This window comes from Diorhabda sublineata, chromosome 11, assembly GCF_026230105.1.
Source record: "Diorhabda sublineata isolate icDioSubl1.1 chromosome 11, icDioSubl1.1, whole genome shotgun sequence".
NCBI classification, from domain to species: Eukaryota; Metazoa; Arthropoda; class Insecta; order Coleoptera; family Chrysomelidae; genus Diorhabda; species Diorhabda sublineata.
The window spans coordinates 3,284,961-3,300,470 of NC_079484.1; the positions used below are offsets into that span (position 1 = coordinate 3,284,961).

The 15,510-nt window shown below is 31.2% G+C and overlaps 1 protein-coding gene across 1 annotated transcript; it reads left to right on the forward strand.

Annotated features, from left to right (window-relative positions):
- The first annotated feature begins 7,919 nt into the window (after nt 1–7,919).
- On the forward strand, nt 7,920–11,363 carry LOC130450406 (pupal cuticle protein 20-like). The gene is made up of 4 exons (XM_056788778.1): nt 7,920–7,928; nt 8,800–9,067; nt 10,768–10,876; nt 11,042–11,363. The coding sequence occupies exons 1-4, from the start codon at nt 7,920–7,922 to the stop codon at nt 11,361–11,363; spliced, it is 708 nt and encodes a 235-aa protein (XP_056644756.1).
- The last annotated feature ends 4,147 nt before the right edge of the window (nt 11,364–15,510 follow it).

The window sequence follows — 15,510 nt, forward strand, 5'->3', positions numbered from 1 at the left end:
TATTAAACACATTGTATATTACCACTACACTAACACTCAAAATTACACTGATTGGCGTATGTTTTGATAATCAATTTGAGGTCTTTATAAAGGTAAACGTATATTTAATTTGTACTCCATGTATGTACTAAATTATCAAATAAAAAAGAAGAAATGAAAAGAATAGTACTTTTGTCTCTGTTTAAACTGTTTTTTTTTTGGAAAATTTTTGATTTAGTATTTTAAATAAGCTGGGTGCTTCTTTAATCATATATCAACAGATCTCCTTGTTTGCCCAATATACTTTCCATAAAATGGTTGAAATATTGTTGAATTAATTAACTGATTTTTATTTATTTAAGACCTTTGAAAAAAGAATCAGAAGGTACCTAAGAATTCCACCTGTTGTCATTTAGATTTCAAGAAAAAGATAGTCCCACGAAGAGTTTTCTTGAACATAAAACGATTAATCAACTTAACTATTAAACACACAGTATATCACCACTACACTAACACTCAAAATTACACTGATTGGCGTATGTTTTGATAATCAATTTGAGGTCTTTATAAAGGTAAACGTATATTTAATTTGTACTCCATGTATGTACTAAATTATCAAATAAAAAAGAAGAAATGAAAAGAATAGTACTTTTGTCTCTGTTTAAACTGTTTTTTTTGGAAAATTTTTGATTTAGTATTTTAAATAAGCTGGGTGCTTCTTTAATCATATATCAACAGATCTCCTTGTTTGCCCAATATACTTTCCATAAAATGGTTGAAATATTGTTGAATTAATTAACTGATTTTTATTTATTTAAGACCTTTGAAAAAAGAATCGAAAGGTACCTAAGAATTCCACCTTTTGTCATTTAGATTTCAAGAAAAAGATAGTCCCACGAAGAGTTTTCTTGAACATAAAACGATTAATCAACTTAACTATTAAACACATTGTATATTACCACTACACTAACACTCAAAATTACACTAATTGACGTATGTTTTGATAATCAATTTGAGGTCTTTATAAAGGTAAACGTATATTTAATTTGTACTCCATGTATATACTAAATTATCCAATAAAAAAGAATAGTACTTTTGTCTATATTTGAACTGTTTTTTTTTTGGAAAATTTTTGATTTAGTATTTTGAATAAGCTGGGTGCTTCTTTAATCATATATCAACAGATCTCCTTGTTTGCCCAATATACTTTCCATAAAATGGTTGAAATATTGTTGAATTAATTAACTGATTTTTATTTATTTAAGACCTTTGAAAAAAGAATCGAAAGGTACCTAAGAATTCCACCTTTTGTCATTTAGATTTCAAGAAAAAGATAGTCCCACGAAGAGTTTTCTTGAACATAAAACGATTAATCAACTTAACTATTAAACACACAGTATATCACCACTACACTAACACTCAAAATTACACTGATTGGCGTATGTTTTGATAATCAATTTGAGGTCTTTATAAAGGTAAACGTATATTTAATTTGTACTCCATGTATGTACTAAATTATCAAATAAAAAAGAAGAAATGAAAAGAATAGTACTTTTGTCTCTGTTTAAACTGTTTTTTTTGGAAAATTTTTGATTTAGTATTTTAAATAAGCTGGGTGCTTCTTTAATCATATATCAACAGATCTCCTTGTTTGCCCAATATACTTTCCATAAAATGGTTGAAATATTGTTGAATTAATTAACTGATTTTTATTTATTTAAGACCTTTGAAAAAAGAATCGAAAGGTACCTAAGAATTCCACCTTTTGTCATTTAGATTTCAAGAAAAAGATAGTCCCACGAAGAGTTTTCTTGAACATAAAACGATTAATCAACTTAACTATTAAACACATTGTATATTACCACTACACTAACACTCAAAATTACACTAATTGACGTATGTTTTGATAATCAATTTGAGGTCTTTATAAAGGTAAACGTATATTTAATTTGTACTCCATATATATACTAAATTATCCAATAAAAAAGAATAGTACTTTTGTCTATATTTGAACTGTTTTTTTTTTGGAAAATTTTTGATTTAGTATTTTGAATAAGCTGGGTGCTTCTTTAATCATATATCAACAGATCTCCTTGTTTGCCCAATATACTTTCCATAAAATGGTTGAAATATTGTTGAATTAATTAACTGATTTTTATTTATTTAAGACCTTTGAAAAAAGAATCAGAAGGTACCTAAGAATTCCACCTGTTGTCATTTAGATTTCAAGAAAAAGATAGTCCCACGAAGAGTTTTCTTGAACATAAAACGATTAATCAACTTAACTATTAAACACACAGTATATCACCACTACACTAACACTCAAAATTACACTGATTGGCGTATGTTTTGATAATCAATTTGAGGTCTTTATAAAGGTAAACGTATATTTAATTTGTACTCCATGTATGTACTAAATTATCAAATAAAAAAGAAGAAATGAAAAGAATAGTACTTTTGTCTCTGTTTAAACTGTTTTTTTTTTTGGAAAATTTTTGATTTAGTATTTTAAATAAGCTGGGTGCTTCTTTAATCATATATCAACAGATCTCCTTGTTTGCCCAATATACTTTCCATAAAATGGTTGAAATATTGTTGAATTAATTAACTGATTTTTATTTATTTAAGACCTTTGAAAAAAGAATCGAAAGGTACCTAAGAATTCCACCTTTTGTCATTTAGATTTCAAGAAAAAGATAGTCCCACGAAGAGTTTTCTTGAACATAAAACGATTAATCAACTTAACTATTAAACACATTGTATATTACCACTACACTAACACTCAAAATTACACTAATTGACGTATGTTTTGATAATCAATTTGAGGTCTTTATAAAGGTAAACGTATATTTAATTTGTACTCCATGTATATACTAAATTATCCAATAAAAAAGAATAGTACTTTTGTCTATATTTGAACTGTTTTTTTTTTGGAAAATTTTTGATTTAGTATTTTGAATAAGCTGGGTGCTTCTTTAATCATATATCAACAGATCTCCTTGTTTGCCCAATATACTTTCCATAAAATGGTTGAAATATTGTTGAATTAATTAACTGATTTTTATTTATTTAAGACCTTTGAAAAAAGAATCGAAAGGTACCTAAGAATTCCACCTTTTGTCATTTAGATTTCAAGAAAAAGATAGTCCCACGAAGAGTTTTCTTGAACATAAAACGATTAATCAACTTAACTATTAAACACACAGTATATCACCACTACACTAACACTCAAAATTACACTGATTGGCGTATGTTTTGATAATCAATTTGAGGTCTTTATAAAGGTAAACGTATATTTAATTTGTACTCCATGTATGTACTAAATTATCAAATAAAAAAGAAGAAATGAAAAGAATAGTACTTTTGTCTCTGTTTAAACTGTTTTTTTTGGAAAATTTTTGATTTAGTATTTTAAATAAGCTGGGTGCTTCTTTAATCATATATCAACAGATCTCCTTGTTTGCCCAATATACTTTCCATAAAATGGTTGAAATATTGTTGAATTAATTAACTGATTTTTATTTATTTAAGACCTTTGAAAAAAGAATCGAAAGGTACCTAAGAATTCCACCTTTTGTCATTTAGATTTCAAGAAAAAGATAGTCCCACGAAGAGTTTTCTTGAACATAAAACGATTAATCAACTTAACTATTAAACACATTGTATATTACCACTACACTAACACTCAAAATTACACTAATTGACGTATGTTTTGATAATCAATTTGAGGTCTTTATAAAGGTAAACGTATATTTAATTTGTACTCCATGTATATACTAAATTATCCAATAAAAAAGAATAGTACTTTTGTCTATATTTGAACTGTTTTTTTTTTGGAAAATTTTTGATTTAGTATTTTGAATAAGCTGGGTGCTTCTTTAATCATATATCAACAGATCTCCTTGTTTGCCCAATATACTTTCCATAAAATGGTTGAAATATTGTTGAATTAATTAACTGATTTTTATTTATTTAAGACCTTTGAAAAAAGAATCGAAAGGTACCTAAGAATTCCACCTTTTGTCATTTAGATTTCAAGAAAAAGATAGTCCCACGAAGAGTTTTCTTGAACATAAAACGATTAATCAACTTAACTATTAAACACATTGTATATTACCACTACACTAACACTCAAAATTACACTGATTGACGTATGTTTTGATAATCAATTTGAGGTCTTTATAAAGGTAAACGTATATTTAATTTGTACTCCATGTATATACTAAATTATCCAATAAAAAAGAAGAAATGAAAAGAATAGTACTTTTGTCTATATTTGAACTGTTTTTTTTTGGAAAATTTTTGATTTAGTATTTTAAATAAGCTGGGTGCTTCTTTAATCATATATCAACAGATCTCCTTGTTTGCCCAATATACTTTCCATAAAATGGTTGAAATATTGTTAAATTAATCAACTGATTTTTATTTATTTAAGCCCTTTGAAAAAAGAATCGAATGGAACTTGAGAATTCCACCTGTTGTCATTTAGATTTCAAGAAAAAGGTAGTCCCACGAAGAGTTTTCTTGAACCTAAAACGATTAATCAACTTAACTACTAAACACACTGTATATCACCACTACACTAACACTCAAAATTACACTGATTGACGTACGTTTTGACAATCAATTTGTCGTCTTTATAAAGGTAAACGTATATTTAATTTGTACTCCATGTATATACTAAATTATCCAATAAAAAAGAAGAAATGGAAAGAATAGTACTTTTGTCTCTATTTGAACTGTTTTTTTTTGGAAAATTTTTGATTTAGTATTTTAAATAAGCTTCTTTAATCATATATCAACAGATCTCCTTGTTTGCCCAATATACTTTCCATAAAATGGTTGAAGTAGTTTCGTAAATTCCACTACCAAGGATTAATCTACATCTTTTACAAGTATCGTTGAATTAATTTAAGTTTTATAATTTCTACGTGAAAATTACTATTTTTGGCACAAATAGATGAATTTGAGGCTTGTTATTGAGCCTCCCACATTTCACATTAAATATATATCATTTATTGAGATTAGTAACTCCGATTTGAATATATACTTCTGTAGATGAAGTATGAAAAAGAGAAGTTCCAAGGTCAGAGTATGGCATCAGTTTTTATTAATAAATTTTGATAGCGTGTCTTTTAAATATTTTCCCTCGTTTCCAAATGACGTTCATCGAAAACATCTTCAATTTCGGGAAAAAGAAAAAGCTGTGAATTAGAATTGTTCATCATAAACAATTCTTCCTTTTTGTTCAGATTTTTTTTGCATCATTTTGAAACGAAATTTTTGCTACGTCAGTCAAATCATAATCCAAATTTCTAAACAACAGTCTACTCTAATAATCTTAACCAAGTTTAGTATTCCAAAAAGATTTACGCCAACTTTTGTTCTTGATAACTAATTACTAATGGGAGTTTTCCAAAATTTTACTCGTAAATTCATCAAATTCAATAATAAATCATTTACACCATCTTCAATCTTCAATTCCGAAGCTGTTTCTGTACACAAACAAAAATAACATTCAACTCACGGCTGTCAACTGTCATAACTGTCAAAAATAACGTATTAGCTGTACGAAACTGAAACTCGGACTAATAAAAGTCTGAGTATCGTGTTTGATCCATGTTAGCATCTACCAGTAGACACGACGTTGCCAAATCGTCCACAGTATTTACATTCTCGTTACTTTATCGAGAATAAACATGGCGGTTTTTAATGAAACGTCATTTTCGCGAATGTTTGTGCGAGGGAATTTTTCGCACGAATGCACAGGTCAATACACACCTCAATACAAATAGATGCGTGTCGAAATCCAAAAAATCGTACAGAATCTGTGTAAATTCAGAAATTTATTCGTACAATTTATCTAAATTTGAATGTGAAATGAATATAATTAAAATGTGAGGTATGATATAGACCAGGGATGGTCAAGACGCTGACTGGTTGACCGCGAAGACAGTTTAGGTAGTTCGCACGAAACTATAAAAATATATGCGTCTCAAATAAGAAAACACGAATTGAGAGACTTCAAATAGATGGAGGAAGAGTGCATCCATAATCCAAATCGAGACTTCGAAGATTTCGTCGACATTTAGATGTTTTGATTGAAGAATTTGAAAGAAGATTCGCTAATTAAGTTGGAAGAAATTTACATATTGATTTTCCATTTGAAATCATACTTTGCATCTACGTTTTTTTGCGAATCTGCTCTTTCAACCATGAACGCCATAAAAACCAAAAATCGGTCGCGTTTAACAAATAAACTTGTCGCAGATATACAGTACCAAATTTCAACTGAACGAAGTAATTACGATGATCAATTTTCGATATATGAACAATTTAATTATTTTAGTCAGTAAATTTTTATTTCGTGAAAGTTGTGATCTATATATAAACGTTTTTTCTTGTTTTCGAGCCGGTTCTGAATACTTAGGAGAAGCTCCATCATTTAGCACAGTTTTAACCTAATTAGGAAAGGCACGTTCACGAGTACGGCATTCTCTATTATTGTCATCGGATGATCTGTATCGATATCAACTGCTACGATGTGGAAACTATTTATTTATTATTGATGAACTCAAATATGGTAATCAGAAGTATCAATTGATCTTAAAAACAATGTACAAGGAGCAAGTACCGTCTTTAATTTAACAAGTGTCCTGAGAAAACGGTATTCTTTACCCTATAGATGGAAATTGATAAAAAATTTATGCGTATCCTATTTTTGATTTATCGGTAATGGTACCAACGTGAGGCAATTATCTACAATTGTAGAAACTAAAGTTTCGTGAGCAGAAATTCACATTAAAAATGGAAAGTAACTAGTTAATTTCAAAGTTAAATACTTCCTGGATTCATTTACGATTATAGTTTTTTTTATCCTTGGAAAATTCCACTAACTTTACATTCATGAAAAAAACTTGAAAGAATTGATGAATAATTTGAAGTAATTGGTCTGGTCTGAAGTTGACAGTAAAGTAGTGTCATCTGAGCTTAATGGATAGTTTCAGTAGGGTAGTGCACGTATAACAGATTGCCTACCTAGTAGATTCGATTCCCAGACAATAATATGCAAATATGAAATTATTCGATGTTGATACTGCACATATTTACGTTTACGGTAATTATAAGTAAATAAAACATTTGAACTTACATGGAATTTGGAATAGGGTCTCATACAGAATGGTTTACCACCTACCTTTTTAAAGATACCTCCAGAGAGTCATCAATATTGGATAGAATGTCGAGAAAAACTATCAGGTTTGGGAAAAACGATGTAAATTTCTTAACCAACTACTGATTGCCTTCCATACATGTTATATGTGGGAATCTTGAGGATAGTGGACGACGATGAACGTGTTGATATGTTATGCTTTTGATCCAGGGTGACCTTGAGCCAACTTAATAGAATAGTTCGTGGTACATGCGTAGAATGATCGTGTTCAAAGTTCTTAGCAACATTGGAGTCCTCTAACTGAGGTTAATATATAAAATATCCAAATAAAAACACATTCCAAAAACCCTTCAATTGATTTGCTATTGTTTGACGATTAGAAACGATCTTCTAAATATGATAATTTGATAATTATCGTTTATTTATTTATAATTTATTGTTACCGAACGAAAACGTTTTCTACTTGACAGATTAAAATTATTTTCACAGTCTAGATGAAGATTCAATTATTTTCATTATACAAGTAATCTTAGACTGTGGTTTACATAAGGAACCTCCGCCATTACCATTATAAATCATGTGGTGTAAGATGCATTTACCTGTGATGGGTGCATCTTTGCACTTTTAACATAATACGATCTGGTTTCGCTATTCTAAATATTTCAAATCCAGAGTGGGGTTGTTGTAACAATATTTTAGTATATAAACTCGATAAAACTCGGGGATGTCAGTCAGTTATCGTGATTTAGTTTAGAATAATATGTCAAACATGAGACTGGTAAGTGGAAAATTTAATATCGAGGAAAAATTGGTTATAAGAATACTGAAAATAGACAATTTTTAAAAAATATCATTTTATTAACATACATACTATTATAGTACCACAATTTTTTCGTTATTCAATACACACTTTGTCGGTATAGGGTAAAGGGTAAAGTAGACTTTAGATTACGCTCAAACTATTCTAGACGAGGTTATGTTGGACAGTATGGAAAAACTTTTGTCGTGGTAGAATCGGTAAAACAGACCCAGATCAGTCAGTTTCTTCTATGCTCTAAGCTGCGCAACTTTCTAATCGAACTACTACTTTCTGTATCGAATTAAGTATCTTTAAAGTATTCTCGGGAGCCGAGCTCCAAATGTGCAAGCAATATTCCAAAAATGAACGAATCTGGAATTTGAAGAGGATTAGAAGTTGTTGTGGAGTATATATCTTGATTAAATCGTCCACTTGACTGTACCAAAACATATTGCTTCCAACTCCAACATCCAACAAGCGAATTTGCGGTTATGGTGATATTTTATGTCCAACCAGGACCAAACCCAGATCTTCAGTTCCAGTTTTCTTTGTAAAAACAGTAGCCTGGGTCTTGGTGGGTTCTGATGGTGATGATCTATTGCTGTCTGCGGATTTAGGTGTTGGCAGAATTTATTGGAATGCAAATGAGGAAAACACGTATGAGAAATGATAGTTTTGAGAGGATCGAATGTATGAATGGTTGTCTACCCAATAGGTTAATCCGAACATTAAAAGTATTAAATTCAATCTTTGTAAATCATATATGGCTGTGTGCAAATTCAAATTTTGACTTCTTAGTATGAAATTGTTTGTTTTTTAAATGTCACAGACTGTATATAATACATAAAAGATCAGTCAAAAATTCGGAAAAACAAACTTTCATCGTTACATAAAACTATTTCTTGACAAAAATTTTTTAAATGATATTTTTCAGTTGTTGCCGGTTTTCCTGGTGGGGATCTGCTCAGCTGCCCGTTTGGACAACACCTATTTACCACCAGGTGCGAAAGGGGCTGGGGGTGGTCCCGGTCTATCGACTCCGTTTGGTCCCGGAACCGGTGGTGCTGGACCCGGAGGCGGTGGTGCTAGACCCGGAGGCAGTGGTTATAGACCCGGAGGTGGTGGTGGCTCCGGAGGAGGAGGAGGCGGTGGTGGAGGTGGAAAGTTCGGTGGTAACTAGAAAACGGAATATTGAAAATATGTATCAATGCATTCCGTAATTTTGGTTTCATATTTTTTTTTTAAAATGAATATAAGAAAACTAGGAAAATTGATACATATTTCGTGATGATTCTCTTGCAACTAACTGAGTGGCGAATACAATCATCCACATGATTACGAAAATTTGAAATTGCAGGAATATTGGTTGAAAAATTTATCAAAGAGAAAGTTATAAATTACGAAGTTATACATTGTAAACCATGACAAATATATTCCTTTTATTTCAAAAACACGTGCTACAAGTTAAACCTCATTAAAATTACTCAAAAGAAATCATTATACAACAACGATAAACACTGCTTAGTTTGAGGAACATTTCCTTACATATTCAATGAAGAAACATTCACCAATCACGATACAGATTGAGTACATTAAGACAACTTCAGATCCATATCATGATCTAACTTTTTGCTTTGCTAAGAATAAACGCACCCTTAACAAGCACAAAACTGTGAGTATGGAAATTTCACTGAATTTAATAATCTTTATAACAAAACCATTTAATAATTATGTACAAAGATAGTCCTAGAAGTACCTGGTCGAACAAAGAAAACACAAAAATTTTATCAAGCTTGGGAACAGAAAATGATCCGAGGGGGCTAAATCTGGAGAAAAGGGTAGCAATTCAAACTTTAATTCATTAATTTCGGCCATTGCGTTAAGGGATTTGTGAGCTGGATCATTGTCTTGATAAAACAACGTTTTCTTCTTAACCAAATGCGGCCGTTTTTCCTCGATAGATAGAAAAGCATCAGGATTAAGATAATCTAATCTAAAAAATGTTAGATCACAACAGTTCCACATTAAAAATCACTTTATTATGTTTACTATTTATCATCCGTGATTTAGTTATGTTTTTATAATAAGTTTCGCCTTTTTTTCAACTCAAATGTTGTAGTGACAAATTTCTTCGTATTCATTGAATGACAAAATTTATTACAACTAAAAAATTGCTGAATAAATAACCAAAAAACTGATTAATAATAGGAATCACGTGAATACATATGACATGAACAATGTCTTTTGAAATGTTAGTAGTTGTGTTCTAGAAAATTTCCACCCAACCCAAAAGCAGAAGACATGAAAAGATCGTTACGTAGATAAATAAAAAAATAAAGTGGCGAATAAGAAACGTGAAAGGTTGTATTAGTTGACGATTGAATTACAAAATACACAAAAAGGTATTTAATTTAGTTCATTTACTGTGTAATTAGAAGGTTCACAATCGAACACGACGATTCTTTGTGTACTTTTATTTCCTTATTTCAATCAATACGACTTTTCAGACAATGATTTGTGTCTTATTTGTGAGGAAATATATTTTTCGTTCAATAAATAAACTCTAATTGTTCCTATATTTATAAATATAATCGGTTTGTTCATTTTCTTCATTTTGAATCATTTTTTTCATCTTGTTATTTAATGTAGATTACTTTTTATGGTTTCTTAGATCTTTGGCTGCGTCAAAGTTCAAAAATTCGTAGTAGATTTGTTTTAATTTCTTTAAAATATTGTTATTAATAAATATACATTAAGAACCCATTCATATTCTTTTGAAATTTTACCACGAGTCGGTTTAAGTATTCCATAACTTCAGGAAATGGTGGTGGTAACGGAAACGGGAATGGAAATGGAAATGGTGGTGATGTCATACCTATAATATCCTATGAAAATGTCAATAATGGAGATGGAAGCTACAAATGGAGGTACTGATTTAATTACAATTGAAAAATTTATTTTCACACATTTTTTTTCGACTAAAAACTAAAACTTTGTTCCTTATTTGGCGTCAAATTATTGATCATTATAAACAATTTTATTCTTTTGAAATACTTTTAACGTATTGTTAAAAATATATGTTCATTTTTCAGTTACGAGACTGGCAATGGAATCAAAGCTCAAGAAGAGGGAGAATTGAAACCAGGAGGCGAAGAAGGTATCCAATCAGCTGTAGGATCTTATTCATACACTGCTCCTGACGGAACGGAAATAAAAGTAGAATACACAGCAGATGAGAACGGCTTCGTCCCCGTGGGTGATCATCTCCCTACACCACCTCCAATACCACCAGAAATCCAGAAAGCTTTGGACCAAATTACCGCCGAAGAAGCTGCAGGTGGTGGTAACGGAAATGGAAACGGCGGTGGAAACGGAGGTGGTGGTAATGGGGGCGGAAATGGATATCGTTATTAAATTGGTAAACATAATTTTTTATTTATTATTATCATGAGGGAAATTAGGAGGGTTTGACATAAAATTCGTCAAATATTACCCAGAAATTCGATCATAACAAGTTAATTATTCATAGCTGTTGAAAAATTTGTCTCAATATTTCTTTTGGCAATTACATATTTGACAGTATAAATTTTATTTACCACAAATATGTAATTTAGTGTTATTGTTGATTTGTTGTTTTTCGACGACGCAAAACTAAATAATGTCATATAAAGATCAAAATGGAATTACCCAGTATTGTTAAGTTTTGTTGTTCAATTCATTTTGTCATCTGTTCATCTTCTCAATAGTTGATATTCCCTGAAATTACGTGGCACATTGTACAGAACTTTTTCTTCAATTCATTTTCCAGAAATGTCTTTAAATATTCCACACTTTCCGGGCTCCTTCTCTGTGTATAGATACTGTTCAAAACTTTTCCAGCAAAGTGTTTGAATATAATTTATAGTCGATATTAAGGTACCAAAAAATTATTGTCAATAAGTTCCACGCCCTTTTTATAATCATAAAATAAAACTCCTCAAAATAGCCGACTGAGGTAGCAATTCAAACTTTAATTCATTAATTTTGGCCATTGCAACAACGGATGTGTGACCTGGTGACCTTTCTTCTTAGCTGTTTTTGCTTGATTTCTTCTCTAAAACGTTGCAATAAGTTTGCTCAATACTCACGGTTGAAACAGATGGAACTGTCTTTGCATTCTTTGGAGCCGATTCTCCCTTTTCAGTTCATTCTTTTGATTATTCTTTTGCTTCGAATGTGAAGTGATGGACCTATATTTCAACGCAGAAATTCGGCTTTATTTCTGTTAAAAATGCCAAAGACTCGATGGAAACATCTCATGAGGCTGTTTTTCTTCAACAATTTCGAGAGTCGTCACATCATTTGGTCGACCACTCCGATGCTGGTCTTAGCAGGTTGTACGGCCTCGTTTAAACTTTGTTACCCAATATTTTACTGTTGATAACTAAAGAGTAGACTCAACCAGAGTAGAATCCAGTACAGCTTTTGTATTGATTGGGCTAAGACCTTTCGAATAAAAGGTCTTAGCCCAAAGGTTTACAAATTCACTGTAAACGTTCACTATTGATGGCTGCCAATCAAATACTAAACAACGTGGTGTTTTCAAACTTGAAACAAATGTTGTATAGATTGTGTACTTTCTAATACATCTAATACATTTCAAGCAAGTACAGCCAACAATACAGAATGCCGAAAATTGTTTCCAAACGCATTTCAGTTTATTCAGTAGTATTAAACCTCCAATTACCTCCCTTATTTCTAAATTTGAAGCTATTCCAAAGCTATTTATTGCGATTTTAAGACATTTTTTGAACTACAATATCCATGGTGTTGATACCTTGACACCTTGACACATTTGATGATTGAAATAAACGCATAAATATAAAAAATATTGAACTGAATCTACTGGATCGTTTCCAGATGAATAAACAGATAATAATAGAAGAGAATGTTGAAGAATACATTGAAACAGTTCATATTTCATCAAATCTAAAGATATTTTACGTATGATATTTGGTAAACTGTACCAAACAAATTCTTTCAGCTCTCTCAAGTTTTCAGATCTTTTTTAAACATTTTTTTTATATTATTTTCAGATTCACGAGATGGTTTCACGCGCGAATTACCTTCATATTATTATTTAAGCACATATCAATGTATATATCCATTCATTTATCGTTTAGTGTTCTTAGAGGCAAAAAATTATAAAACAAATATATATCTATAAAGTACATGATATTTTTAAACTTCTAGTATTCATAAAATATTCTTTCTAGGATAAAAAAATACCAAATTACATATTTTTGTTTTGCGTTTATTTGTACCTATTTTTTCTTCTCTATTTTCATATTTTGCTAAAAAATAATCATAATTGTTGACGACTACGCAATGGCAAGGTAAGCTGATTAATTTTCAAGACTATTCAACTCACATAAAGTGATTATATCGTTTCACAGTCTCATTGTTGATAGAATGTAATGAAAACTATTTTATTTGTTGTATACGTATAGATTCATATGCAGTTATTTATGCAATAAAAGTTTATTGTCGAATATTTTGTATTTATTAGCCCCCGAACCAATTAATTATATGTTTATATTCACAATTGCATACATAAGGGTTTATAAAAACCCAGCAAAATGAATGTGACCAGTTCTAAAAGAATCAAACATAGGTTGGGTGCCTTTTCTAGTACCAGAAGAAAAAAGATATCATACAAAGTATCAGAAATAATAAACATAATAATAAAAGAACGGAAAAGAAACTGTGTACAATACAAAAACACATCTAGTAACATAAAAACATGTGGGTAATAGTATAACAAAAACCCAACTTATAGAAACCATGATGTCGTTGAAATTTTACCTCTGACAAAACAATTTGACCAAAATGTGTCAAAATAATTGAATCTGATGCAAAGGGACTAATTTTTGACAAGACTAAAACAGAAATACGAAAAATCACGCTTTGTTGCGTTACAATAGTAAACGCTGAGCTCCAACCAAAGCAGACAAAAAAACCAGATGGACAGATCAAAATAGATGTAGATAAATGATGTGGTGGTAGAAGGCGATGGATTTGAATGGGTAGAGAGTGGTATCATGGTATGGTGACACTATTTTGAGAAGCCCTTTGGAAAACTTGAAATTCAAGGGAAGCGTACAACTTTTCTCGCTACAATTCTTAATCAAATTCTTTATTAACTGGCAATAGTAGTTATTATGATTCAAATTTACGTCAATTGAAAGTAAATAGTGATAAATTACATATAAGAAAAATTAGATTGGATGGACAATATCTGGGGATAATTTTGGATAAACCAGAAACAGTAAAAAAAGTTGCAGGCACTAAAATGTTTGACCAACTAAGTGACTATCACCCAATATTGAAATAATTTTGGGCCTGTCCTGTTAAAGAGGGAAGATGGCTACATACTTTTATTAAAATTATATTACAAAGAAGTAAACGTGACTATGATAGCTATACTCGGTATACGGAACGCCTTCTGTTCAGTCAGGTGGCGCTTAAGCATCGTTTAGGGATCCAAATGGTGACAGGTGACAAGACAAATAGCGAAGGATCAATACTGAGACCGGATCTATGGAATGGTCTATATAATATGCTTAAACTGGAGTTGTCTTTTAGCGTGCTTCTCGTCGCTCACGCTGATGATGTGATAGTTGTGATTACCAAACAATCTGCAAAACTAGCGCAGCTAAAATTGAACCAGACAACGAGACGAGTAGGGGGATGGATGATAATTCACCACAAAAAAAAAACAAACTAATGTTTATCACAAAGAATCAAAAACTACCCACTAAGATCGGCGACAGACGAAATCGAGTCCAGATGGGGGAGAACTTAGATGATTTTTGTACCCATGTATGGAACGATCCACTCGATTCTCCTATACGGGGCGTAGTCCTGGTCAGAGGTCCCGAGGATAAAGAAATATAGCAAAACGATGACGATTAAACCTTCCGGATTGTCTGTCCTAGTGGCAGCGAGTGTGGTCCTTGTGGAATTCCTGGCATTCGGGTACAAAAGTTATACTGAAGCAGCATGAACGATACAAACGTGGTAACAAGGTGGACAGAAGCAAATTAAGGTGAATGGACGCGACGACTGATAAGGGACTTCACATTGTATACCGAAAGAAATTTCGTAGATGTGAACTTCTACATTACCTAGTTTCTAATGGGATACGGATACTTTCGATGGTTTCTCCACCAATTCATGAAAGTACGTATTGTGAACACGAACCAGATGATTCTGAATAAACGTTCTTCGTGTGTAACCATTGGAGAGATTTGGAAAAGGAAATGGAGAAGACTGTTGGTAGCTTAACCTCTGGTAATACCGTCTAGATGATGTTGTACAAGATCGAATGGTGCCAACTGGTTGCTACCTATACAGAGATAATTTTCAGACAAAAGAATGTAGATAGTTGCCTGCTATGATAATATAATAGAAAACGAATAACACCACAGTTCCTAGTTAAACAAAAGATGGCGCTTTAATGGTTATGCTACGGAAGTTCTCCTGGTGGACTCCGTTACATGAATTCCGCATTTTCTTGAAG